General features: G+C 37.4%; 1 protein-coding gene across 1 annotated transcript; it reads right to left on the reverse strand.

The window, feature by feature from the left end:
- Positions 1-390: 390 nt before the first annotated feature.
- On the reverse strand, positions 391-9,702 carry LOC148089379 (teneurin-3-like). The gene is made up of 5 exons (XM_087786046.1): positions 9,604-9,702; positions 2,516-2,629; positions 1,887-2,005; positions 1,695-1,765; positions 391-731 (listed from the first exon to the last, which is right to left on the reverse strand). Exons 2-5 carry the CDS (start codon positions 2,612-2,614, stop codon positions 391-393), a joined length of 630 nt encoding a protein of 209 aa, XP_087642172.1. The 5' UTR covers positions 2,615-2,629; positions 9,604-9,702.
- Positions 9,703-13,731: the final 4,029 nt, after the last annotated feature.

The following is a 13,731-nucleotide window of genomic DNA, read 5'->3' on the forward strand; positions in this document are numbered from 1 at the left end:
CACAGTTTTACCTGGTATGACTTTATTGTTCTTTTACTTACTGACTTTCTGGATTTGTGATTTCTAAGACTCTTTAAGTGGTTTGTTCGCATGGCATCCACTCCATTCTGAATTTCCTTTTTTTCTTTATTTGGACTTAATTAGTATTGGACTTGGACTGAGAAGAGGAATCTAAATTTGTTTTCCACCAACACACAAGAATGAATCACTTCTGGTCAAGTGCCTCAGCGTCTGAACCTTCTATAAACATAAGAAGCAATATCCTTCGAGACAAAATATATTTTTTAAATACCACCATCAGTGTGAGAATCTGCTTCGACTGACGAAAACAACCACTCAGGGTCTGTTCTTGATTTTGTTAAACCACAACAGCTGATTGACGCTATCCAGCTAGACATGAGTATATATAGTGATGGATGTGAGAAGCAGCTTTGATGTCCTACCGGTTTCACTGTCCGACTTGTTCTCGTGCTCCGTGTCCGTCAGCGTGAGCACGGAGTTGGAACGGCTGGACGGGCAGGAGCTCCTCCCGGACGACTTGCAAGGGCCGCCGCGACCCCACAGCTGCATGGCGCAGTCGGGAGACATGACGGCCCGACAGTCGCCGTCCACGTCTTGAGCGGTTTCGCCCGAGAAGCCGTGGTGTGGGAGTGTCATCTCCGAGCAGAAGGCCAACGTGCGGCATGATGGCGGTTCACAGATACCGAGCTGCCGCAGACTGAAGTGTTGACCTGGATGAGAAATAGCTGTGAAGAGTGATCACTAGATAAGCTCCAAACTTCATTATTTTCTACTGCCTTCCATCTTCACTGTTTCTCCTGCTTCCCTCTCACATACATACATCTATCAACGAGACCCCACGAGGGTCAAAGTGTTCCCTGAAAAATAGGCTTTATGATCTTTGGAATTTTCAAATGTTTCTGAAAATAAATACAGAAGAAAAAAATCTACCAAATAATGAAATATTTAAATAAATGCATGGACCCCAACATCTGGTCCAGGGACCCAGTTTCCAGTCGGTCAGGCATTTATAATTCTTTAATTGATTATTACTGTCTGGAAGCTGTTTTAGTAATATTTTCTCTGAAGTAACATTAGCCTGCGACTCATTAAGAAGCTTGTTTCAGTCACGTCTACTAAAATGAGTGAAACTCTATATGAAAATCTGGAACATTCCACCAACCAACCTCTGTAACTCCCTCTTCAAATCAAAACTCAAAACCCTCATGTTCCGCACTGCATACCACTCATGCAACCCTTTCATATTTTGTTGCCACCTTTTTTTAATCAGGTTGTTTTTAATGCTCCTGTTTCCTGTTTTTTTTATATATATATTTTTCTGATTTTATTATGCTGTGTGACTTTATTGTTAGTATCTAGGATGCGACCTTGAGTTTTCTGAAAGGCGCTTTTAAATTAAATTTATTATTATGATTTATTATAATTACTTATTTTCACAGTTTTTTATCTGAAGGTCGATCCGTGAATATAATGACATTGAACTGGTCAACGGTACAAAACCGGTTAAGGGCTCCTGGCGTAAATGACTTACTTAAAGCGTAAACATTTTACATGTCTATCGCGGTTTAGATGGAAATTCATTTAATCAAATTATTTGCGGTAAATTACAACATAAATATTTATACCAGCTGCAAAAAAAATGTCACAAAATGATAACAATCCCAATGAATCACCTTTTCGAGTATAGTCCTCTTGTTCTTGTCGGACCCTGGCCTTGTGGCCCTTGGTGGACCCATATAGTAACCTGTGGATGAAGAACACAGAGTAACAGATAGTCTCAGTTCAGGGTCAAAGAGCTTGAATGGAAAAAATAAAATAAAATCCTTAGTAGCATGTTTCTATAAAGGTCTATATATGGAACTCACCTGGTCTGATCTTGGTCAAAGGCCTTGAGTGTCTCACTTGAAGAGTAGGAGTTTTGAGTTGGCACTCGGAGATCGTGAGATCCCACCACACAGTCCTCACTGTCCCCTGATAGACCAACCACAAACGATTATTACTGATTATTGTCAATAACTCTAATGATCTTAAACACATTCTCCAACGTCAATGAGGTTTTGTTGTGGTTTGATCATGGATTGGGGTTTCATGAAGAATATCAATGTATACTTGAAAACGATGATGTTGACCCTGAAAAATAAAATAGCTTAAAATACTTTTGCTCATATTTGATCTGCTGCTGTGGTGGATAAATCACACTCCCTGACCAGATCCTTTATATGATACACATAATATTTGTTTTAACAATTTAGTTTTGTATTTTTCTTATTCTTCTCTTTGCAAATCTATGCTGCTATAGATGTAGATTTTCGATCCATCCATCGATCCATCTATAATATTGCTATTACACTGTTCTGACACTGGGGGGAGCCAGAAACAATCTGTTTAATCTTACACGTTGCTGCTTTAACGAATTCCTGTGTTGTGGCAATAACAACACATTCAAATTCTGACCTAACAACATAATCTATTTGGAATAAGTTGTCTAACCTTTGTAAGGACCTTCTTTGTCCTTCCTGCCCTTGGTCAGTGAGCAATATGGACGTCGCTCTTTCACTTCCATAATGGCTCTGCTGGTGCTCCTTGTAAACATGAAGGCATGCTGCTGCTGCAGAAAGAAACAACGTGAGAGTGGGCAACAACATCCATTAAAATACTTTGATTTGATAATTGGTTTATCATCATATTCCATGCTTAGTTTCCAAGGCAACTGTTGTGGTCACTTACTCTTGTTGCTTGAATTGATCTTTCCCAGACACTAAATGAGTCATCAGTGGACAAAGAAGTGTGCACGTGAGCACTAATAATGAGTAGTGTTGAGGGTGATGAAATATATAAAAATAAAAAATATAAAATACCACAACGCCAACCCAAAGCTCTTTCTACTCGGTTCTCCCGGCCACGTATCAGTACTCATCCGTGGAAATGTCAGCTGTAGCGAAGTCCTGCAATTCAAAGTCAATTTCACCTGAAGTGATTTTATCTTCATCTTCTTTTAAAGTTGATGGGAAAAACAATCTCAGTGACACTTCCCTCCTCCACAGTTCATCAACCTACGGATATGAACGGATATTCTACTGTCAACCCTAAACAAAGTCAAGAACATTTGACATATTTAACTTCATTTTGTAGCACTGCTGCTTCTCCCTTGACCTTTAATAGTTATTTTTATTGTTCTTTTCCAAAACATTTAAGTGACTTATAATGTTTAGGAAATTCAGCATTTAATATAGATACACATTATTAATAATATTAACAACAATTCTATCAACAATACATTTAGAATAATGATAATGATTAACTCCTTTTTTAAATAGATAGATAGATACATTTCCTTAATATATATATATATATATTGTTGATTACAAATATTTCACCAATATTTAATATAAAACACATTGCTGCCTCTATAAATGAATATAACTACATCACTTCTGGCCAGGAGAGACTTTAACAGAGGTTGTGGTGCGTTTGCTGCGTCTTGATAATAATAGTTTCGAAAAATCATCACGAGTTAACTAGAGTTATTGAACCAACACTTAAAAAACGTAAAAACCGGTCCCAACCAATCACGAGAGCGACAATGGCGAGGAAAAAACTGCCTGCTAGGCAGAAACCGCAAACAGAACAAGACTCTTTTTTTTTAACCTCCTGCTGCAACTGACACCACAACCCACAGCGATGAGGAACTTGGACCTTGAGGACTTTGTCTACGAGGAAGAAACCGACAGCAGGTGACACAGATTTCAACCAAGACACTCGGTGTTGATTGGTCGATGGAGGAGCTGCGAGCGTGTGATTGGACGAGTAGGAGTGTAGCGCAGGTTGGCAGTTAGAGTGATGAAGAGAAAAGTCTCATCCGAGTTGTCAGTAGGAACTTAAAAAACAGTTCCTCTCCGATGTAAGCCATGTTTTGGGAACAGTTTCCTCATGTGTGAGGATTCGAGAGATTCTGGGGTACGTGTTCAGGGCAGTTGGTCTGCAGCGCGGCAGTGATAACGAGAAACATGTCACCTCAACACCTCCACAGACCTGACACCTGCCTCAGCTAACATCTCACCCACACAGGACACTCCATCTGCCTGTGCACGTAGCATGATAAAGCACTCTTTTTGCACATCCGAGCTGCAGGAGTGAACATACATTATTCTATACGCTGGTTTCTGATGCCACATTCATGAGTTACCCATTAACAATTATGATGCAGTTAAGATATTTCCTCTTTATTTTATTTAGTAAATATTTCGTTAGTGACACAAAGAAAAACGGTTCTATATCTGTGCACACTTGCTAACACTTCCTAGAACCTGCTAACACTTGCTAGAACCTGCTAACACTGGCTAGAACCTGCTTATACTTGCTAACCCTTCCTAGGACCTGCTTGCACTTGCTAACAGTTCCTAGAACCTGCTAACACTTTCTAGAACCTGCTAACACTTTCTAGAACCTGCTAACACTTGCTAGAACCTGCTAACACTTGCTAAAACCTGCTAAAATGGCTAGAACCTGCTAACACTGCTAGAACCTGCTAACGTTTGCTAGAACCTGCTAACACTTGCTAGAACCTGCTAACACTTTCTAGAACCTGCTAACACTTGCTAGAACCTGCTAACACTTGCTAAAACCTGCTAAAATGGCTAGAACCTGCTAACGTTTGCTAGAACCTGCTAACACTTACTAGAACCTGCTAACACTTGCTAGAACCTGCTAAAATTGCTAGAACCTGCTAAAATTGCTAGAACCTGCTAACACTGCGAGAACCTGCTAACACTTGCTAGAACCTGCTAACACTGCTAGAACCTGCTAACACTTCTATAACCTGCTAACACTTCGCTAACCCTTCCTAGAACCTGCTAACACTTGCTAACCCTTCCTACAACCTGCTCACACTTGCTAACAGTTCCTAGGACCTGCTCACACTTGCTAACAGTTCCTAGGACCTGCTAACACTTGCTAACAGTTCCTAGAACCTGCATACACTTGCTAACAGTTCCTAGAACCTGCTCACACTTGCTAACAGTTCCTAGGACCTGCTCACACTTGCTAACAGTTCCTAGGACCTGTTCACACTTGCTAACAGTTCCTAGAACCTGCATACACTTGCTAACAGTTCCTAGAACCTGCTTACACTTGCTAACAGTTCCTAGAAGCTGCATACACTTGCTAACAGTTCCTAGAAGCTGCATACACTTGCTAACAGTTCCTAGAACCTGCATACACTTGCTAACAGTTCCTAGAAGCTGCATACACTTGCTAACAGTTCCTAGAAGCTGCATACACTTGCTAACAGTTCCTAGAAGCTGCATACACTTGCTAACAGTTCCTAGAACCTGCATACACTTGCTAACAGTTCCTAGGACCTGCTAACACTTGCAAAGACATGCTGAAACATGCTAGCCACACTTGGTAAAATCCCGTAGAGCTCGTTCACACTTGCTAAGACTTGCTAAAGCATGCTAATACATGCTAACATTCGATAAAATTCACTAGCACTTGTTAGCACTTGCTAGCACTAGCTTAAACATGCTAACATTCGCTAAAACATGCTAATACTTGCCAAAACATGCTAAGACTTGCTAACCCTTTTATTGATCATTCTCTCTCATCTTTTCTATTTGTATCCATACATTTTTTAAATGAAACATTGTGTTTTACACAGAGACTTACATGGAGAAGAGGATGCATTGGTTTGTAAGCAGTAAATAAACAAAGCAGTAAGTTCCTGTTGTCAGTGTAAAAGTTACTCTTCAGATGAACCAAAATGATGTTTTGTTATTTGCTGACACACCTGGAGGAAGTAAGATAATGTGATAAGATTTTCAATCTTTTTTGGATTTTCCTACTTTAGAGCAGTCATTTATCTGTAGATTCATTTCCGATGCCAAGAAAACAGAAACACACATTCTGTAGGAGGATTGGCTGAGTTGTGTTGTTCATTTTCCACAATTATGACTGAGAACCAAGTGCGTAATTGTTTCCTTGCAGGATGCCAACATGAATTTGACGTCAATTAAGTTCAAATGTACTCGCAAGACGACACCCAGCTCTATTTAACCAAATGCTACTGATGAAGCTTTATTCTAAAAGAACCGCTAGCGTTTTTTAATTGTTTATTATATCATTTTTAAAAACGCATTTTTACACATTTTCATTTTCAAATAAATAAATATCAAATGCAAATAAAAAAACTAATTTTGCCATGAAATAAATAGACTTATATTGAATTTTATAAACTTTGTATACTAAAAAATGTGAAATATATAAAATCAATGCTCAATAAAAAATCTAAATAAAAGGAAGAAAAGAGGAAATAAGGGTCTTTTAACAAAGATTTCGACAACAGAGAGAGTTTTAAATGTGTTTGATAATTTTTTTTAACATTAAAAATAATTTAATGTCAATTTTATAATATTATTTTGACCTAACTAGGGTCGCATAGATGGAGTCAGAGGGACGCGTGTGGCCCTGGGTCGTACTTGGCCGCCCAGGTCTGTTCTATGGTATTTGTATTTCAGGTTCCTGGCGAATTTTTAGCAACATTTTAATACATTCTCGTAACAATTTAAACAGTTTTGATGAAGCTACACCATCCAACTAGTTTGTCATAGATGATTTAACCCTTGTATTGTCTCAGGGTCAAGGCGACCCAAAGGCCTGGAACAAAATGTGTTTGTGGTATCCCTTATGTTGTATCTGGGTCAAGGTGAACGACCTCTAACACTGCATATCTGTTTCTGGAAGTCACGGAGGTCCATCATGTTGACACAGAGACAACACATGGGTTAAGAGTGTGTGTGTTTAATGACTGGAATATCATTATATTATTAAATTACTGGAGTATATACAGCACGTTAATATTACAGTTATTTAAAATGGTGAAAAATTAGTATATTCTTCACAACGTTTATCAATGTAAACCTGCCAATAATAATTCAAATCTAATAATAATAACAATAATAATAATAATTATAACGATAAAAATAATAATAATTATCGTAATTCTAATAATCATAATATTTAAATTAATATTTATAATAATAATAACATTACCCAGCTATTTATTTATTTAATACAAAAGAACCATCGCCCGTACCTTATTGTAATACGTAATGCTCCACAAAACTGCAATGTCTTCACACACTTTACACAATTTTATTATAAATATTAATTACATTAATATATATAATATTTATTTATTTTTAAAATAAGGGTGAATACAATGACAGTAACAGCTAATACAGATAAAACTAAATAAAAAATAGACAAGGAAGAAGGTTAGAAAAATCGGATTATCCAACACAAATATCCGCTGTTATTATTACGTAGAATTATTGATGAACATCAGAAAAAGTGGAATTCAAGCTCATTAGTTACGAATAATGAAAACACACATGCACACACACACATACACGCACACATTCACACTTTATTAATAAAAATAATAATGCTAATCATTTAGTATTAAAAAAATAATAAATACGACTTGACTAGTTTCTTATTGTCTGCTGCAAAGTTCAAGTTTCTTGTAATCTGGGGTGAAAGAAAAATAATAAGCAACAATTAAGCTTTAATAGTTTACTTTTTTATACAGTACATACAAATATTTGATTTGTTTTGTTTTTTATTTAAACATAATCCAATAAATAAGTTGCGGGACTAAACGTTTACACAAGGCGTATGTTGTTTTATTGTATGTTTTTATTTTATTCTTATGTAGTAAAATCTTTTTGCTTAAATGTCATGTTATTATATGATTATACTGTGATTATGCTGATTTGAAATAAATGTTTACATGATGATGTAGCAGAGCTGCAGTATGGGGAGTTCCGGACCCCTGATACATCATCAAACTGTCAAAAATGAGGCGATAAGTAGAGTTTTCTGCACTGATCATTCTCTTATGCCCACTAAATAATAAAATAAATCTACCTCAGGATGTTTAAGTTCACATTCTTATCTTCAAACGTCCCTAAAAGCAGCAAGAAACTGTCATCTGCTGCATTTTACGTTTGATCAAACAGAGCCTCTATAGTTCATACCTTCAGATGGATGGTTCAAATCCTTAGTTCAAACGCTCAGTTTCTTAGCTCTGCTGTGACTTGTGAACAGTCAAATACTTGGAGTAACATTGTGATACATCAGAGCGACTGAGCTACGACAACAGCAAGATCTAACAGTGTTGCTGAAAATGTGTGAACCAAACAGTAATGTGACAGTCTGCTGCAACAAGACACTGTGAAGTACAACAGAATGGGAATAAACCATGATGGCGCTTCACACTGTTCAAAATGAAATTAAATAAAGTTTTATGGCACGTTATGGTTCAAATTATATCAAGGCATTTTCTTATATTACTTATACAAAAAAAATTAAAATTCACACACCACACATATGGGCCCCAATGCAGGAATTGGTGGAATCGTAACCAACAACCTTCTTGACGTTGATCACCAGATGGTTCCACTGAGAACACATTCCAAAGTTCTGGTTCCTCCTGGAACGTCAGGACGATTATCAAGTCTCTGTGACTCGTTAATCAGATCCGATAAGACGGATACGGAACCGTTGATGGCACTAGGTCAACGTTCATAACAGAATGTAGTTTCCGATATTGTTATTGTCACCAAAGTATCTACAGGTAACGTTGAAAAACTCATGAGAAGGAAAATGATTGTATTTATTATTTATTTATATTTCAGTGACGCTCACAGCCCAAGGCTTGGCGAAGGTCACTCTGAGAGTTACTTACAAGAACTGGTTCTGGAAGAGGAACTCACTTATATATCGTCCAAATTAGATATTTTAGTAATATTTGATGTATTCCTCTCTTTAATGTTTTTTTTTTTAATAAGTTCAATAGTTAAGAAGAATAATTGATCAATTCACTGTGTTACCAAATGCCGTCAAATAGTTAAAAGTGCACCTTATATTTTACATATTTAATCATTTTTCTCCCAGAAAATGAATGTTTACGATGATATACAACATGATCATATACACATCATATACATATTTTATACTTTGGTGATCATGTACCAAAAAATGAGGTCAAAATAATAGTAATAATAAATGCAATGAATAACTTTTGAATATATTTATTTTTTATAAACTCACAATGCTGACTCTACGTTTCAACAAATACATGATGTGTTGACGTGATGTACGCGAACACACACACACACACACACACACACACACGCACACACATATCTACCATTGGTTAAACCGACCTACACTGTATCGAAACATATGAATTAAAGTGAAAATGTTTCTTTTAATGAACAAATATTTTCCATATATAAACTATTCTAGAAATAGATCTTCTCGCTTACAGTTTACATGGATAAATAATAATGATTTTTTTTTATTTTACAACTACTAAACGAGCAGTATTTAAACAATAAACAACTTTCAAAAATGATCTTTCTTTTTAAATCAACCTTTTTTTTTTTCTTCTACCTGTTCATCCCGGTGATGCTGCGCCTCGGCTTCAAGTTCAGGTGCAAGAAAACCTTCGCCACACACACGCGTGTTACATTTTTTTTCTTTTCTTTTAGTAGAAAGTGACGCTCTTGAGTTTACCTGTTCCTCCTCTCTTCACGGGATGAACTTGGAAAAACTTCCCCTGAAAGGAAACAGTCCTTCGGGTCTCCTCCGAGCGGTGGCGCTGGAAGAGCCGCGCGGCGCATGGAAGAGCCGCGGCGCAGACGGAGCGCAAGACGGACCGAGAAGCAAGATCTGCTTCTTTCTTTCTTCTCCTCCTCCTCCTGCCGGTGGAAAGATAATGAGATGCCGAGCTCGGAACAAACGGAGTGGATGGGGATCCCCCACTGTGGCCAATCCCGTGGCTGCTGCAGTCTTGCATGCATTAGTGCGCGAGGGGCTGAGTGATGGTTGGGGATGGATGTTGGAAAAGATGGAGCAAGCAGTTGAACCCTCTTGGTCCTGAGCTGAGAACATCTCCTCTCAGAACGTCAGGTGTAGCCTCACTGTATAGAAGAAACATTTTATTATTTCTGAAAAAGAAATAGAACCCAACACGCACACGCAGTAGGTGCGCGCAAAACATTGAATATACAAGTGTGTTCCTGTGCAATGAATCATTGATGAAGTTTTTTTCCGTTCACGTTCCAAACCAGGAAAACAGCTTCAATATTGTCTGAATAATAATAATAATCATAATAGTAATAGTGTTAAGACGCAAAAAAAACACCTCTATGATGATGAGTATGATCTATTATATAAGACGTTTTTATTTGTTCAGGCTTTTCCTTGATTTTCTGGAACTCCTGTTGTCTCATCAGTTTTATCTTGATCTTTAAAATATATACTTTATTGAATATTGTTTTGATTGTTTAAGCGATTTGTGACCCTGGTCTGGAAAAGCGCTATACAAATAAAAATTGCTGACTTACTTACTATTAAATCAACTCATGAATGACTTTACCGACGGTGCAATAGCATTTTCCATCTTTTTCTCCCAAATACAACCATGATAATCATGATTATTATAAGTCTTATTATAAGGTTTTGATGTTTGGCTATAGGAGACATGATTAAAAAAAAGATGAAGGATACAACCACAAGATTTTTTTGGCTATAGATAGAGTTACAAGAAGAAGATGAAGAACAAAAAGTAAAAGGTGGAGGCGGATGATACCTGCCGCTGCATCAACCCTGGAGCTGCTGTCAGACAAAGACATCTATATATGGGTTCATAGAAATATTCGCAGTTTTATTCGTCATGTGACCAACCGTCTCACTCAGTCGTTGACATCAAGTACAGTAAAATACTTTTATATAAGTAATATTTTATGAAAATAAATGTTAAAAGGGATGCACACGTAAAAATGGTTCATTTTGTCTTCCTCAATAGAGCAAATATTAAAAGTATCCATTTACTAATAGTTATATGTTATAAGGACAAGTAGGCTTATTGTTAATTGTTAATTTAAATTATCAAGTAAATAATTCAATAATAGAGATTAAGCAATTTAAAAAAAAAATTATTTATGCATCGCACAACCTTTTTTTTAAAATTCATTATGTCAAATATATTTAATTCTTCCTCATGAAATCTATATTTCCTCTATATATATATATCCAAGCATGAACAATACGAGGTCAACATGTTTTTTTAAGACTGAATACACACTCATTGTCGAACGTGTCAACACTCGCTGACACTCCAGTGACACACGAGAGCTGTGGGACCGTTTCTATCGAAAAATCATGTTAATTTATTCTTGCGATGGGGTTCCAGAAGTAAAGGAGAGCTCGTGGCGGGTGTAGAAAGTTGTTTAAGAGAAAAAAGAAAAAAAAAAAAATAAGGAAGAGAAGCCAGGGGACAGGAAGAGAGGAGGTCTGCGGAACAGGACTCTGTGAGGAGCTGTCCATGTACACGAATACCCTCGAGCCTTTCGACACACACGACGAGTCGAGCCTGTGGTCAGTCCACGAGCTTTGTTCCAGCAAAGTGGACCAAAGGACAAGTGTGTACTCATGTGAAACTTGGCTGACGGTCCTTATCTGGGGTCTGAGTGTGTGTGTGTGTGTGTGTGTGTGTGTGTGAGAGTGTGTGTGTGTGAGTGTGTCTAGTCTACAACTTCCGAAATATTAAAACATCTAACTGTAGAGAAGTAAAACACGACAGAAATATTTGAGAATATAAAGCGGAATTGAAAATGTCAAGACTAGATTCACAATTTCCTTCTTTAATTCCACCCTGTCCGGTCACTGGTTGGTATTAAAAAATACATTTTTTTTTTAACATACGATGAAGAAATATCCTCAAATGTTTGAGGCACATAATAAATATTTGAATATTTGTTTTCCTTTTTTTTAAACAACTCATTTTTTGTTTAATGGTGTTTAAAAAAAAATGTTTCGGATGAACTGAATCAGGTTGCGATGAAAAGAGGATTTTTATCGACCATTATTTGTCACAAATGGTATTTTTTTGTGTCTGTTGTACAGCCTTTATTACAGTTGGTCTGAATGCAAGAATGTTGGTGGTCTGCTTCAGGGTCAATGCAAAGGAAGGACGACGAGACCGAGCTCTTTACTGAATAGACTGAATTATTTACATGATTCTGGTGATGTAAGGATTTTGATTGTGAAGTGGCTTTACGGAGCCACCCATGATGACATCCGGGTGTTTTTTTCTACCATGTTTGAAAGATCAAGAATTAAATTGGACCTCAAGGAATTGGAGCTTCTGGTCAAGAATTCTGCAAGATATCGATCGCTTCCTCTCCTGGCTGTCCCTCGAAATCCCCTCGGAACCTCGTCCAGAAGCCCCCCGTCGGCAGCACCAGAGGGGGGTGACCTGGACACGAGAACCATCACCACCATCACATGACACTAAAAAAAATAAGTTGTTTTTTTTCAACAAAGTACCCTCTTACTTAAAGTATTATTTGTACCAGTTTAACCTGATGAATCAGATCAAGTGGGTATGATTTTCTGTTTGATGGTTCTTTTCTTCTTCTAGAAATACGTCTATCATTGATTCATATTCTAGAGGACATGAGTCTTAAATGAACGTACATTAATGTTCATCTTGGTGACCTATGACTCACTTACTTACTATAGGTTTAAGATAAGATAAAGGGACAGACACGTGCTAAAATAAAGGATTTTGTCTAGTAAAAGGACGAAACACATACAGATCATTGAAATAAAATGAGACTGAAAGAATGAAAGACACAAAAATCCCATTTGTCAGTTAGAAACACATTGTGTTCTAGAGCCTGGAGACGAACACCGAAGCCTGCTGGTCTGAAATATAAAAATATAATAAAAATATTAGCTCTAAACTCTCATTTTTCTTCCTTATTTTTATGACTCATCTTATTTATAACTTCACAATCCAATAACTTAAATTTGGATTAAAAAACTAACCCAGTACTTGACACAAAGTGATTAACAAATTGTTTATACACACATACACACACACACACACACACACACACACAAGTAAACTTGTGCCAAAGGCAGCAGACCTCGGTCGCGACAGTCTTTTCATCGCTCCGTTGTTTGGCCATCTGACCGGCTGCCTCACCGCTTGCTCGCAGCCTTGTCTGCTTGTTCGCCGCAGGACGGGGTCGTGTTCGGTAAGACTTGGCTTCGCTCGCCGGTCGCTTACTCAACTGTTGATGCCGCCCGCCTCGTCTGTGTGTCACGTCCTGCTTGAGATTGTTCGTCTCCGTCAATTATTCACACCTGGAACGAGGGATGATCGATGAACTCATCACTTCCAAACCTGATCTTTTTTTTTATTCAACAGAAGAGGTTCATTTACAAGGTGGAAGTTTTCAACTTTTGTTTTTCTTGGTCGGTATTCCCCTTTTTTTTTCTGCCACCTTCTTCTCTTAAGTCAGTTTTTCTTATTTTTAAAAATACTTTCTAATAAATGGAAAGGTTTATTTGAATAAGAAATAATTTTTAAGCCCTACTGTAAAAAAAAAAGAATTACTAAATTGGTTTAACAGCGTTGGCTGGGCGGCAAAGCATCATGGGAGCGATTCAGGTTACTGAGAGGGTTGTGTGGGGCGGGGGGCTCATATCTGATGTTCAAGCTCAAGTAAATGCTGTTTATTCAAACCTTGTCCGTCTTCTTGTCGTAATAGTTTTTTCCTAAAGAAGGATTATGAGGCATCAACAAGTATTTGACTAGCGATTGAAAGTGTTTTTTAGAAAGTACATCCC

This window comes from Callionymus lyra, chromosome 1 (genome assembly GCF_982586985.1).
Source record: "Callionymus lyra chromosome 1, fCalLyr1.hap1.1, whole genome shotgun sequence".
Classification (NCBI taxonomy): Eukaryota; Metazoa; Chordata; class Actinopteri; order Syngnathiformes; family Callionymidae; genus Callionymus; species Callionymus lyra.

Bases quoted from the DNA above. Each gene is read 5' to 3' on its own strand.
- LOC148089379 (XM_087786046.1), bottom strand. From the start codon at position 2,614: ATGTTTACAAGGAGCACCAGCAGAGCCATTATGGAAGTGAAAGAGCGA. The intron at 2,006-2,515 runs AAAGGTTAGACA...TAATCGTTTGTG, and splicing joins AGGACAAAGAAGGTCCTTAC to GTTGGTCTATCAGGGGACAG. The intron at 732-1,694 runs GTGATTCATTGG...TTTCTCATCCAG, and splicing joins AGAGGACTATACTCGAAAAG to GTCAACACTTCAGTCTGCGG.